Source organism: Ictidomys tridecemlineatus, chromosome 12 (genome assembly GCF_052094955.1).
Source record: "Ictidomys tridecemlineatus isolate mIctTri1 chromosome 12, mIctTri1.hap1, whole genome shotgun sequence".
Classification (NCBI taxonomy): Eukaryota; Metazoa; Chordata; class Mammalia; order Rodentia; family Sciuridae; genus Ictidomys; species Ictidomys tridecemlineatus.
Window position 1 is genome coordinate 36,715,662 of NC_135488.1, and position 14,304 is coordinate 36,729,965.

Genomic DNA, 14,304 nt, shown 5'->3' on the forward strand with positions numbered 1-14,304 from the left:
ACGGGTTGGGAAACAGGGAAGCACTCTAATTGGCCTCTCTAGGTCATGTGTGCTGTCTTTGGACCAATCACTATGGTCAAGGAGGCGCAGAGTGTGCCGTGATTGGCCAGACTTGGAGCGCATGCTCAGTGGTGATCATTCCTGGCCTAGTTGCATCCTTCAAGGTGCTGGCGTGTGGTCTCCATGAACACTTCAAGGTGGCTGGCACATGGCCTCGGTGAACAAGAGTCGTGGGTGCTAGGGTGCAGAAGAGGGATGAGGCCTAGAGACTTCCAGCCACATAGGTGTCTGTCATACTTGGAATTCTTTCCAGAGTTTGTGGCTGGAGGTACCCTGGACAATCTTGGATTTGCTGTGGGGATTTCTGGCGACATGTGCCAGCCCTTTCCCTCTCACCCCTTTTCTCCCCATTTTCTTCTCTCTTGTCATAGTGTATTCACGACTCTATAAGGGATGGTTTATCTTACCGAGGTCGAATCTACCTGGAGTTGATCACCCAACTCAAGTCCCAACAAGAAACTTGGATAAAGGATCTCTCTCGTGATGTGATCAGGGTAGAGGTAACTGTGGGAAACAGGCTGGGGAAGAGAGCCCCTCAACCAAATCTACTGTGGACCCCAGTTTCTGGCCCTGTACCAGCCCCTGACTGTGAGCGAGCTGTTGGATGTGTAAAGATGTTCGATCCATCTGCCTTAGCATTTACTAAGCCCCTGTCTGGCACCTTCATACTTGCCAAATCTCCAGTGGTGATGCTGGTGGAAGAGTGGGTGGGGGGAACCCAGTAAAAAACCAGGTTTCATTTTAAGAAATGCATAATAAGCCAGTGGAGGAGGAATGTTCATTCATACCTTAGTTTCTCAGGGCTTTGAAAAATAGTGTAAGGGATTTAGATTTCTTCCCCAAACCAGTGAAGGACCATTGAATTGGCAAAGGGCATAAGGAGCAGTATTAACAATAGATGGAGGGGAGTAAGTTGGTGTTACACAATAAGGAGAAATGGGGAGAGTCCTGGTGGAGAGAGTTTGAGGAGAGGAGAACAGGTTTCAAAGACCTCTGGAAACAGAATAGTCAGAGTCAGTAACCACCAAGACTTAAGAAGTGAGGCTGACTCCCTGAGCTCATGTCCATTCTCTTCTTTGATGGACCAAGGTAGTCAGGGGTGTCAGGCACCAAGATGGGCCCTCTGAAGGAGGAACAGGTCTGGGGAAGATAATGAATCCCATCTCTGACATATGCTTGTGAAATGTGGATACATTGCCCAGCCTTTGGAGGCTGCTAGCCACCAGGGTGTGTCACCAGGGTTTGCACCTGTGGTCCTGGAATTAATGGCCCAGGGAGAGAGGTGAAGTGAAAGGGGCTGAGCATGGAGCCTTAAGATGTTAGAGGCTAAGAGGCAGGTGGAGGAGGAGCGTGCAGAAGTCCTCTCAGAAGGGGAGAAAAAGGGTGATTGTGGATCTCAAATGTGCTTGAGAGATGGTGAGAAGTGAAAGGTGTCTGCAGGTGTTTCAGGAAGCCCTGATAGCCATTACTCAGGGGAGATGCTGGGCCACCATAGAAGGGAAGGGAGAAGTTGGAGACAGGGTGAGGAAAGAAGACACTAAGAAACTCGTATGAGAAGTAGAAGGAGACATGGTTGGATAGCTGTTAGCCAGGGACTCAGGTGGGAGAAAGACAGTTATTTTTTTAAGAGGAGGAGAGCAGATGGGGAATATAGAAATAGAACAGAAGTTGGCAACAGAAATGAAAGAGACTGATGTGGACAGAGGGCCTGGGCAGGTAAGAGGCATGGTGTGAATGGACCTAATCGGGGGACAGTGAGCAGCTGAGGCAGGAAGTGGAAAGGTGCAGATTTTCGGGTGTGAGTGTGCACAACCCCAGCCCCGCACCTTGCCCATCCTGACCCACTCTTTTGAGTTAGGGATTTAGACCCAAAGGAAGGGGCTTCTCTACTCAGAATGGGGAAGGGCTAAACTAACACAGAGCCTAGGCTGACCAGAGAAGAGGCCCTTCTGCCCAACTTCAGGAGGGGGAGGGAACCAGGGTTGGCCAGGTAGAGTGGGCCATGTGACAGAGGTCCTGAAAAGACCTGCTCTTGATCAACTAGGTGCAAGAAGGGTCTCAATGAAGGTCTAGCTCACTGTAAAGAGAAGCCAAGATGGCTTTTGAAAGAAACAGGGCATTTCTTCCTCACCTTCCTGCCTGTCAGTACAGCTTTGTTCTCCTTTTTATTTATGTACTGAGGATTGGGGGGGGGGTTATCATTTTAGAAACAGCAGAACCGCCAAAAGTATGGCCTGTGTGTCGTCTTCATCTCCTGTACAATGATGCCCAGCTTTAAGGACCTGATCCAGTTTGAGGTCAGCATCGGCTACTATGGAAACAAGATGGACCTGAATTACAAGCCTCTAGTGTCAACCACACAGTACAGCCCAGTGATATATGACGGTAATCATCAGATTCTATAAAGAGGAGAAGCTGGGCATGGGAGTTCATGGCTGTCATCCCAGCTACTTAAAGGCTGGGGTAGGAGGATGGCAAGTTCAAGGCTACCAAGGGCAACTTTGCGAGACCCTGTTTCAAAATAAAAAATAAAAAAGGTTGAGGATGTAGCTTAACTGTAAAGTACCCCTTGGTTCAATCCCTAGTACCAAAAAAAAAAAGTGGAAAGCAAACCATTGTCTGCCAGGCCCTGTGCCATTTCTTCCAAGGATATTAGCTCATGGAACATTCGTAGGCATCATCTACCCATATTTTACACATGAGGAGACTAACACTTGGGGAGATGAAGTCACTTGCCAATCATCGCACAGCTAGTAGGCAGTGAACCAAGAGTTGATGCTAGGTCTCGACTTCATGCTCTTCTTTACACTACTTTCCATGTTACAACTTCTAACCTTATTTCCTCTATGACTCTGGACCATCTCTCACCCAGCCACCCGGTTACCATCCCCTCCCAGTCCACCCGTCCTTTACCCCTCCATCCAACCTTTACCCATCCACTCTCTCAAACACCCAATCAGCAATCATCCCTCCGCTCATTCATTCATCCAATATCGATCTATTGGACACCTATGTCAGGCACTGTAGAGTGGCATAGTCCCTGGGCGGCAGCAGCATCACCTGGGTACTTGTTAGAAATATAGATTCTTGGTCTGGGGATGTGGCTCAAGCGGTAGCGCGCTCGCCTGGCATGCGTGCGGCCCGGGTTCGATCCTCAGCACCACATACCAACAAAGATGTTGTGTCCGCCGAGAACTAAAAAAAATAAATATTAAAAATTCTCTCTCTCTCCTGTCTCACTCTCTCTTTAAAAAAAAAAAAAGAAATATAGATTCTTGACCCTGCCCAAGACTCGCAAATCAGAAAATCTGGGCATGGGGCCCTACAAGCCACATTTTAACAAACCCTCTAGGTCATCTGGGCATGTGCTAGAATTTTGAGAACAATTGGCACCACAAAATTGTCTTCCTCTCGCCTTCATCAGTCACCATCTTGTGTCCCACTGACAGCCTTTCTGTAGGTCCCAATAGTCCACCTGGTTGTTTTGTTTTGTTTGGATACTGGGGATTGAACTCAAGGGCTTTTAACCACTAAGCCACATCCCCAGCTCTTTTTATTTTTTACTTTGAGACAAGGTCTCCCTGAGTTGCTCAGGGCTTCAGTAAGGTGCTGAGGCTGGCTTTGAACTTGTGATCCTCCTGCCTCAGCCTCCCTCATTGCTGGGATTAGAGGTGTGCACCATTGCACCCAGCCTCTACCTCTGTGTTTTTTTTTTTGTTTGTTTGTTTTTTAAATAAAAGCTTTACTGAGGTCTGGGGTTATAGTTCAGTGGTAGAGCGCTTGCCTAGCATGTGTGAGGCCCTGGGTTTGATCCTCAGCACCACGTAAAAATAATAAGTAAAATAAAGGTATTGTGTCTAACTACAACATATATATATATATATATATATATATATATTGTACTGAGACAAAAGGTAGCACTCACTCCCCATATATCTCCCACCTCCCTAGCCCTAGACAACCACCAGTCTAATTTCTGTCTTGATAGGTTTTCCTATAAAGATTTTCCTGGACATTTCATACACATGGAATCATACAACATGTGTTTCTTTGTTACTGGTCTCTTGCATTTAACATCATGTTCTACTTGTTTTTTATATTATGAAACATACATATGAAAAAGTATATAAAAGGTTTATGTGCAGTTTAATGAGTTCCCATGAACTCACCACCCATCTTAAAATACAGAAAATTGTTAGTGTCTTAGAAGACACTGAACCATTCACCCCAGAAATAACCCTGATCCTCTGATGCTAATCATCCTTATCTTCCTGATTCCTACCCCCATGTATGAAATCTTAGACAGCATACTGTTTTTCTAATTAATGTTATGTACTCTTTCAGTCTGTACTCATCTGTCTTCAATCTTTTTCAACAGTATGTATTTATATAGGTCTGTGTAGCTGCAATCCATTTTAATTCCTCTATATACTTCACTGCATGATTATACCATAAATTATGTGGTATATGTAGATATTTAGGTTGTACCTCTTTTTGATAGTATAATAATTTTGTTATGAACATTCTTGTACGTGTCTCCTGGTCACAAACTCAAGGCTTCCTCTAAATTATATACCTAGGAGTGGAAAAGAATCTCAAAGCAAAAGCGATTATGCCAAATTACACTCTCAGTATGGTATGAGAATTCCTGTTAGGCTACGTTCTCACCAGTACTTGATGTTGCCCAGCCTTTTAATTTTTACCAATGTAATGAATGAGAACTAGAATCTCATGTGAACTTAATTTGCTTTTTCCTGATTCTAAATGAGCGTTGAGAATTTTCTCATATGTATACCGACACTCGTTTCTTCCTTGTGTGTAAACATGCTCATATCTTTCATCAGTTCATTTGGCTGTATTTTTCTTATGATGTGTACCTTGACTTTCTTGCCAGATCTGCTCCATGAACTCATCACCCAGTTGAAAATATAGAAAATTGGTCATTCACGATTTTTTGTTTATTTGTTTGTTTGTTACCAGGGATTGCACCCAGGGTTGCTTAACCCACTGAGCCGTATCCCTAACCCTTTTTATTTTTTCTTTGGAGACAGGGTCTCACCAAGTTGCTTAGGGCCTCTCGAAGTTGCTGAGGCTGACCTCAAACTCATGATCCTCCTGCCTCAGCCTCCTGAGCCAAAGGACTCACAGGCATCTCATTCACATATTTCTTTAGCAAAGGGACTGTTCAAGTCTTTTGATGCCTATCTTTCACCAAGTTGCCTCTTTGTATGGAACTGCATCATCTTCTGTATTTTGGATTCAACTCCTTCATCAGATATATTCTGCTAATATTTTTCAGTCTGTGACAGTCAATTTTTAATGCCCTTTTAATTTTAAGATCAGAAGTTTCTATATTTTTTTTGAGAGAGAGAGAGAATTTTTATATTTATTTATTTATTTTAGTTTTCGGTGGACACAGCATCTTTATTTGTATGTGGTGCTGAGGATCAAACCCAGCAACCCCGCGCATGCCAGGCAAGCCTGCTACCACTTGAGCCACATCTCCAGCCCAGAAGTTTCTAATTTGGATTTCAATTTGTGGATTATCTTTTCTTTCACATTTCATACATTATAAAGCCTAAGGAATATTTGCCTTAGACCATCACCCAGGATTAGGAAGATAGTCTCCTGTATTTCATTCTGTAAGTTTTACAGTTGTAGCTCCTATGTTAGGTGGATGATCTAATTTGACTTAATTTTTGCATTTGGTGTGAGGGGAGGGGTTGATGTGTGTATCTCCTTTTAAGCACTCTTTGCTGAAAAAAAACCTGTTCATTCTCATATTGGAACTTTTGTTGAAGATCAGTTAACTATGGACTGTGGTCTCTATAGAATTTCATCTTTTCCACTGATGTATTTGTTGATCCTTGTGCCAGTTTTTTTTTTTTTTTTTTTTTTTGTGTGTGTGTGTGTGTGTGCCTTTTTTCCCCTGTGGCTTTATTGAGGTAAAATTGAAGTACAATAAAACCCACATTTTTGAAGTATTCAATTGGATAAAATTTGACATATATGTAACCAATACACTTAATATAAAAAGCATTTCTATTTACTTTTTTTAAATAGTTATTTTTTAGTTTAAGGTGGACACAATATCTTTATTTTACATTTATGTGGTGCTGGGGATTGAACCCAGTACCTCATGCATGCTAGGCGAGCACTCTACCACTAAGCCGCAATCCCAGCACCTCTATTACTTTTTTTTAAAAAATTGAAATCATGCTTACTGTTTTTTTGTTTGTTTGTTTGTTTTTTGGTACCAGGGATTGAACTCAGGGCACTTGGCACTGAGCCACACCCCCAGCCCTATTTTGTATGTTATTTAGAGGCAGGGTCTCACTGAGTTGCTTAGCACCTCACTATTGCTGAGGCTGGCTTTGAACTCTAGATCCTCCTGCCTCAGCCTCCAGAGCTGCTGGGATTATAGGCGACTACGCCCAGCTCAGACACTGCTTCTTGCATGATTTGTCACATTAGAAAGCAGTCCCACCTTAGGATCTATAGACTCCCACCCCAACATGTCAATTATTTCAAAATTAAATGGTACACTTATAAATATATCAGAGGTCAGGGAAGAAAGTACAAGAAAAGTAAATAAAAAGCACTTTGAGCAAGTAATAATAAAAGCTTAAAATATCAGGATCTCTGGGATGAAATCATACTCAGATGAAAATTTATAACTTAAAGTACTTGTATCAGAAAGAAGCTAGAATAACAAATTATTTTCAAATTATGTAGGAGGAAGAAAAAAGTAGGAGTAGGAGCAGAAATATATGGAATAGAGGAGAAATAATACAACTAAAAGTTGTTCATAAAACAAGTCTAATCAAGAAAAAAACAAGAACATAAAAATTTATATAAATGGAAAGTAAGCTATCAAAATAGCCTATAAATGCTAAAAATATGTTAAGGTAATATTACTACTGCATGCCAGCATATGTGATAGCTTAGGTAACATGGTCTGTGTTAGAGAGGAATCCGTGTACTGCTGAGAAGAAAGAGTATTCAGTCATTGATGGATGAAATAGTCCACATATGTCTGTTAAGTCTAAATTATCAATGTATTTTTTACTTATATAGCTTCTTCATCTAGCTTTTGTTTGGAGAATCTCTGTCCAGTGGTGACAGAGGCATGTTAAAGTCACCCAGTATTATTGTGTTGTGGTCCATTTGATTCTTGAGATTGAGAAAGATTTCTGTGATGTACATAGATGCTCCATTGTTTGGGGCATAAATATTTACGATTTTTATGTCTTGTTGATGTATAATTCCCTTAAGTATGTGAAATGGCCTTCTTTGTCCCTTCTGATTAACTTTGGCTTCAAGTCCACTTTTTCTGATATGAGGATAGAAACTTCTGCTTTTTACAAGATGCATGTGAGTGATATGTTTTTTCCCATCTTTTCACCTTCAGTCTGTGGATGTCTTTGCCTATGAGGTGAGTCTCTTGGAGACAGCATATTACCCCAGCCCCTAACACTGACTTGATCCCTGTAGCTCTAAAACAAGACTTGAAATCAGATAGATAGTTCAACTACTCCAACTTTGTTGTTCTTTTATAACATATTTTTTAGAGAGAGAGAGAGAGAGAATTTTTTAATGTTTACTTTTTAGTTTTCAGCAGACACAACATCTTTGTTTGTATGTGGTGCTGAGGATCGAACCCAGGACACACGCATGCCAGGCGAGCGCACTATCGCTTGAGCCACTTCCCCAGCCCTTATAACATATTTTGCTAATTTTTTTCTTTTCCATTTTCATATAAAATTTAACTCATATGATGACAATTTCTATTTAAAAAAAACACTGGAATTTTCTTGTTATTCTTTTTGTCTTGATTAAGTGGTTTTGTTTGTTTGGTTTGGTTTGTTTTTATTTTATTTTTTTTAAAGAGAGAGTGAGAGAGAGAGAGAAATTTTTAATATTTATTTTTTAGTTCTTGGCGGACACAACATCTTTGTTGGTATGCGGTGCTGAGGATCGAACCCGGGTCGCACGCATGCTAGGCGAGCGCGCTACCGCTTGAGCCACATCCCCAGCCCCTGGTTTGTTTTGATTTTAGTCTTAACATTTAAAAAAATTTTTTTGTTGTAATGGACAGAATGCCTTCATTTTTATGTGGTGCTAAGGATCGAACCCAGTACCTCTCACATGCTAGGTAAGCACTCTACCACTAAGCTACAGCCCAAATCCCTAGTCTTACATTTTGTCTTCTTTGTTGACTTATTGGCTACATATCTTTGGATTATTTTTAGTGGTTTCTCAAAGGATGATAGTATTGAGCCTTAACTTGTCCTCTTCTACTCTGAGTTAATACTATACCACCTTATTTTAATAATATAATTATTCAATTTATGTTGTATATAATATACAATGCAGTTATAACAAAAATTGTATTTATACCTTGTATTTGTTACACATTTAATTTTTATTTATTTATTTATTTTTGTGGTATTAGGGATTGATTCCAGGGCGCTTAACTACTGAGCCACATCATCAGCCCTTTTTATTTATTTTTGAGACAGGGTCTTCCTAAGTTGCTTAGGGCCTCACTAAATTGCTGAGGCTGGCTTTGAACTCACAATCCTCTTGCCTCAGCCTCCTGAGTGGCTGGGATTACAGGCATGTGCCACTGCGCCTGACCATTATACATTTTACAATTGATTTGCCAATATTTTGTTTAGAATTTTTCATCTATGAGTAAACTCTTTTAAACAAAAAAAATTTTTTTTAGTTGTAGATGGACACAATACCTTTATTTTATTTATTTTTATATGGTGCTGAGGATCAAATCCACTACCTCATACGTGCTAGGCAAGCGCTCTGCCACTGAGCCACAATCCTAGCCCTGAGTAAGCGCTTTTGACTAATTAATTTATTTATTTTTGCAGTACTGGGGATTGAACCCAAGGCCTGATACATGGTAGGCAAACTCTCTGCCTCTGAGCTGCATCTTCAGCCCTTTTTACTTTATTTGGAGAAAAGGTCTCCTTACTGTTAGGTTGGTGGCAGCGACTTGGTGGCAATGGCAGCATTGACATCTTTGGGGACCACATCACCACGGTACAAGAGGCAGCAAGCCATGTATTTACCATGGCGAGGGTCATGCTGCCTGCCCAGCCTGATCTGACACATTGCTTAAGGTCTTGCTGAGTTGCTGAGGCTGGCTTTGAACTCATGAACCTCCTGCCTCAGCCTCCTGAGCTGCTAGGATTATAGGCACGTGCCACCACACCAGGTCTTTTCATTTTCTTAATGGTGACTTTTGAAGTGCAAATATTCTAAATTTGAATCAAATCCATTTTTTTTAGGGAGGGGGGTGTCTAAGAACTCTTTGCCTAACCCACAATCATGAAGATTTCTATTTTTCTTTTTTATAAGTTTTAGTTCTTACATTCAGCTCTATGCTTCATTTTGTTTTCTTTTTTTCTATGATTCATTTTAAATTAATCAGTGTGTGGATACTGGATTGTTCCAGCCCCATTTGTTAAAAAGACAACCCTTTCCCCATGTGAGTTTCCTTAAATTGTATCTTAAAATACTTACTCTGTTCCATTGTTTGTTTTTCTGCGCCAAGGGCCCCACTTACGGGTTGGACGTTCCCCTCGGTTTTCTTCTATGTCTGTCATTTTCTCCCTGATCTTTTTTTGACTCTTTCCTCCATTTTATTTTGGTCACTTTGCAGACTCTGCCCTCATTTCTGGGCCCCTCGCTGAGCTGTCTGCAGGGTCTAGTCTCCTTGGGCTTCTCCTTCTGTTGTCTTCTCTGCTGGTCTTGTTTTCCTTCTACTTGTTTTCTGCCTTCTGCGGCTCCCATCTCCTCTGCCTCCTGAGGGTGTTTTTGCTGGCACTTTCTGTGATCTGCTCCCTCTGAGCGTGGGCCCCTCTCCACTGCCCCCAGGTACCTTCCGCTGCCCTTCATCCCTGGTGCTCCAGGGCAGCCACAGTTGCTTTTGGCAGTCCTTGTGTGTATCTCAAGAGTCTGCAGATCGTATGTGTCTCCTGGTTTGCTGCAGATGAAGTTATTTTCCTTCTCTGGGTAGCTTTTGTAAGCTCTCCAAGAACAGAAGAGAAAAACTGCCGTCGCGCCTCCCTGCCCCCCCCTGCTTATCTATGGTACCAGAGGCTGGAACCAGTGTCTTCCAATAAGTCTGGAAAATCCCAAGATTGTTTCTCTTTGTGGATTTCTTCTTCTCTTTCTCGCTTATGTTTCTTTCAGGAACTCATTCTGTGGACCTTCCTGTCCTCCATGTTTTGTTTTGTTTTGGTATCAGGGATGCTTAACCACTGAGTCACATCCCCAGCCCTTTTTTAAAATATATTTTATTTAGAGACAGGGTCTCACTGAGTTGCTAAGTGCCTCACTAATCTGCTGAGGCTGGCTTTGAACTCAAGATCCTCCTGCCTCAGCCTCCCAAATTGCTGGGCTGATAGGCATGCACCACAGCTCCTGGCTTGTCCTCCAGGTTTTTCAATGTCTCTTCCACATTGTCCATCTTTTGGGCTCTCTGGGCTGCATTCTGGATGGGTTTTATCAGAAAGGTCTTAGGTAACTGTTCTGTTTAACATAGCCCAGCAGCTCCCCCAACATACACTTTATTCTTCTCCACGGCATTTACCACAGTTCCACACACCATGTTAGACATTTTGATTTTATTCTTTAACACTTTTTTCCTCCAAGGGTGCTTTACCACTGAGCTACATTGACAGCCCTTTTTATTTTTTATTTGGAATTGGAGTCTCCCTAAGTTGCTGAGGCTGGCCTCCAACTTGGGATCTTCTGCCTCAGCCTCAGCCACCATGACTGGCTGCTTATCAGATTTTTGGTGCAATGTGTTCACAGATCGAGGTGACACTAGGTGTGCTTGTAGCTCCCTTTCTCTCCTTGATGTGTAGCCCATGATCCTGTGAATCCAGTTGGTCCTGTGAATCCACCGTCATCTGTGGATTCAACTAACCAGGGATTGGAAATACTCACAAAAGAGAACTACATCTGTCTGAACACCTGAAGATTTTTTTTCTTTTCTTTTTTTTTTTTTTTTTGCAGATTTTTTTTCTTGTCTTAATTCCCTAAACTACACAGGATAACCCTGTTTCCATAGCTTTCCACCCTGTGAGGCAATCATAAACAATCAGGAGATGATTTCGAGTACACAGGAGAGGTATGAATGCACATGCTCTGTTACTCACAGAAGGACATGCACACCCCTGGGTTTTGGTCCCTGCAAGGGTCCTGGAAACAATTCTCTGACGATACTGAAGGATAACTGTCTGCCATAATTTGTTTATCCCTCCTATTATTGAGAGATAGCTAGCTGTCTCCAACTTTTGGCTGTAATGAATTGAGCTGCTACTTTTTCTACAGGCCCCTTGGTGATGGTGTAAGGCCTTTCTGCTGGGTGTCACCTAGGAGTGGAGTTGCTGGGTTGTGGAGCATGTGTTGGGGTGCCAAACTGCTCGTCTTCCTGGAATTTTATGGGAAATCTTTGAGGTCTGTCTAAAGTGTCCTTCTCTGGAGAAGATTCTCCCTTGCTTCCTCTAGGTACCTGGGCCTCTGTAAACTAGGGGCTACAGTGATTTCTTTACCTGCCATTCATCCACCTTCTCAGGTAGCAGGATCTCAGAGCACCCAGCTGTGCTAATGACCTTGGGGCCATGTTCTCCTCCACCCAGGGCCCCAAGGGAGACAAGGAACAGTCTCACTGTCCCCTTCTGTGTGCTCTCTGCCACTCATGAGGTTTGGGAGCACTTGCTTTGTTCACTAGGCCTGCTTACAAAGTGCCACCACCTGGATGGCTTAAAACCATAGAAATGACCTGGGCGCAATGGCGCACACCTGTAATCCCCGCAGCTCAGGAGGCTGAAACAGGAAGACTGCGGGATGGAGGCCAGCCTCCACAACATAGATAGTGAGGCCTTAAGCAATTTATTGAGACCCTGTCTCAAAACACAAGGGCTGGGGATGGGGCAGTGGTTAAGCACCCCTGGATTCAATCCCTTATATCCCTCCAAAAAAAAAACCCTCTAAAAATATATTCTCTCACAGGCCTGGAGGATGTGAGGGTGAAATCAGGGCCAGGTCTGACACCTCCAGAGGCTCTGAGGGGACTCTGTCACATGCCTGTCCTCTCTCCTCACTTCTGGTGCTGGCCAGTGATCCTGGTGCTCCTTATCCGATAGACACATCTCTCCATTCACTGCCTACGTGGTCACGTGGTGTCCTCTGTGCCAACATGTCTTCCCATGACTGTCCTCTGTCTGTAAGGGAGCCTGTCTCCCTCCTTAGAAGAACACCAGTCGTGTGGGATGAAGGCCACCCTCCTCCAGCACGACCTCATCTGCATCTTCAGTGATCCTGTTTCCACAGAAGGCCACACTCTGAGGTGCTGGGCTCAGGACTTCAATAGGCCTCTGGACATGGACACAGCCGACCCATAATGCATAACGCATGGGGTCTCCTGCCCCACCGTCCACCTGCAGCAGCCCCTGTCTTTCTCTCCTGCCCCCAGTACCGCTCAGGTGCCACACACACACACACACACACACACACACAGCCCCAAGACTCGCCAGAAATTCACAGGAAAAAAGTCAGCTTTGACTTCTGCTTGCCCCCACAGGCTTTTTTCTTTTATTTTTTAATATTTATGGATTTTTAAATTTGTTCTTTTTAGCTATACGTGACGGTGGAGTGTATGTTGACATGTCATACGCACACGGAGTGTGACTCCCCATGCTGTGGCTGTCCATGTGTGGAGATTCACTAGTCGTGTGTCCATCATAGGAAAGTCCTGTTCATTCTCCTGTCTTTCCTGTTCCCAGTCCCATTCCCTTCCCTTCATTCCCCTTTGTCTAAGCAAATGAATTTCTATTCTTCCCCCTTCCCTACCTTATAGGGGGTTAGCATCCACTTATTAGAGAGGACATTGGCCTTGGGTTTGGGTTTTTTTTGGGGGGGGGACTGGCTTATTTCACTTGGCATGATAGTCTCCAGTTCCATCCATCTATGGGCAGATGCCATAATTTCATTCTTCTAAGGCTGAGTGGTATTCCATTGTGTATATGTACCATATTTTCTTTATCCATTCATTTGTTGAAGGGCACCTTGTTTGGTTCCATAGTTTAGCTATTGGCCTCACAGGCTTTTTAAAAATCTTTGCTTCTGGGTATAGTGGCACACACCTGTAATCCTGGCAACTTGGGAGGCTGAGGCAGGAGGATCTCAAGTTTGAGGCCAGCCTGAGCAATTTAGCAGACCATGTCTCAAAATAGAAAAATTAAATGGACTGAGGATATGTAGCTCAGTGGTAGAGCACCCCTGGGTTCGATCCCTAGTGTCACAAACAACAACAACAACAAAAAGAAACCCAATCTGTTGGCCTCTGTGGATTCTTCCTCAAGACCAAGGCTATGGGGCCTTTCACAAAAGGAATTCTTTGCATTTCTTCTCTTCCCCTCTGTGTCCCCACAGGGACCATGCCAGGGAACACGGCTGGCCCTACAGTTTTCATCCAGACCACTTTCCCCCACAATCCTTTGCGATGGCCAGTCCCCTGGGCCTGCTCTGCCGGACAGACCACCCAGCAGGAACCCCCTGCTTTGAGGCGTGCCCCTTGCCTGGGCACCTCCTGAGGTTCACGGGCCTCTGGAGCCAGAAGCCTGGGTTTGGACAGCTCAGCTGTGCCGCCGTGGACAAACTGCTCCCGGTGGCTCACCTGGGTTTCCCCACCTGTGAGCCAGGGACACGTGTCCCACAGCGTGATGAAGGCTTGGTGGGGGCCATGTCCTTCACGGTGCACAGCTCCCCAGAGGGTCCTTGGCACTGTGAGCAATGGTGGCCCAGGGCGGTCCTCAGAGGGGATGGTGACAGGGACTTCCCCGGGTCCCTCAGACACCTCTCCCCCACTGTCTCTGTTTCAGGGAACATCTACTATTATGTGCCCTGGTATAACACCAAGCCCGTGGTGGCGGTGACCTCCAACTGGGAGGACGTCAGCTTCCGCATAAACTGCCTGAACGTCCTCCAGGTCACCCGGGACCACCTGGTGAGTGATGCCGGGAGCCCAGGCAGGGTGGATCCGTGACAGGAGACAGGGAACCTGCGCCGTGGTCCTAGGACGCCCAGGAGCCCGTCATACGCTCACTCGGGCCCTCCCACCGTGGAGATGGAGGTGCCAGGTGTTTTGCCTGGCATCAGAGAGACAAACGTGAATTAACAGCCCTTGTCCCCACTGTCTGGGGAAGTGGGATG

The 14,304-nt window shown here is 44.1% G+C and overlaps 1 protein-coding gene across 1 annotated transcript in view; it reads left to right on the forward strand.

Annotated features, from left to right (window-relative positions):
• Fer1l5 (fer-1 like family member 5) overlaps positions 1-14,304 on the forward strand; it is a 53,266-nt gene that overhangs the window by 22,287 nt on the left and 16,675 nt on the right. Inside the window, 3 exon segments of the mRNA XM_013364867.4 lie at positions 432-560; positions 2,268-2,445; positions 13,974-14,098. Coding sequence (XP_013220321.2) covers positions 432-560; positions 2,268-2,445; positions 13,974-14,098 — 432 coding nt within the window.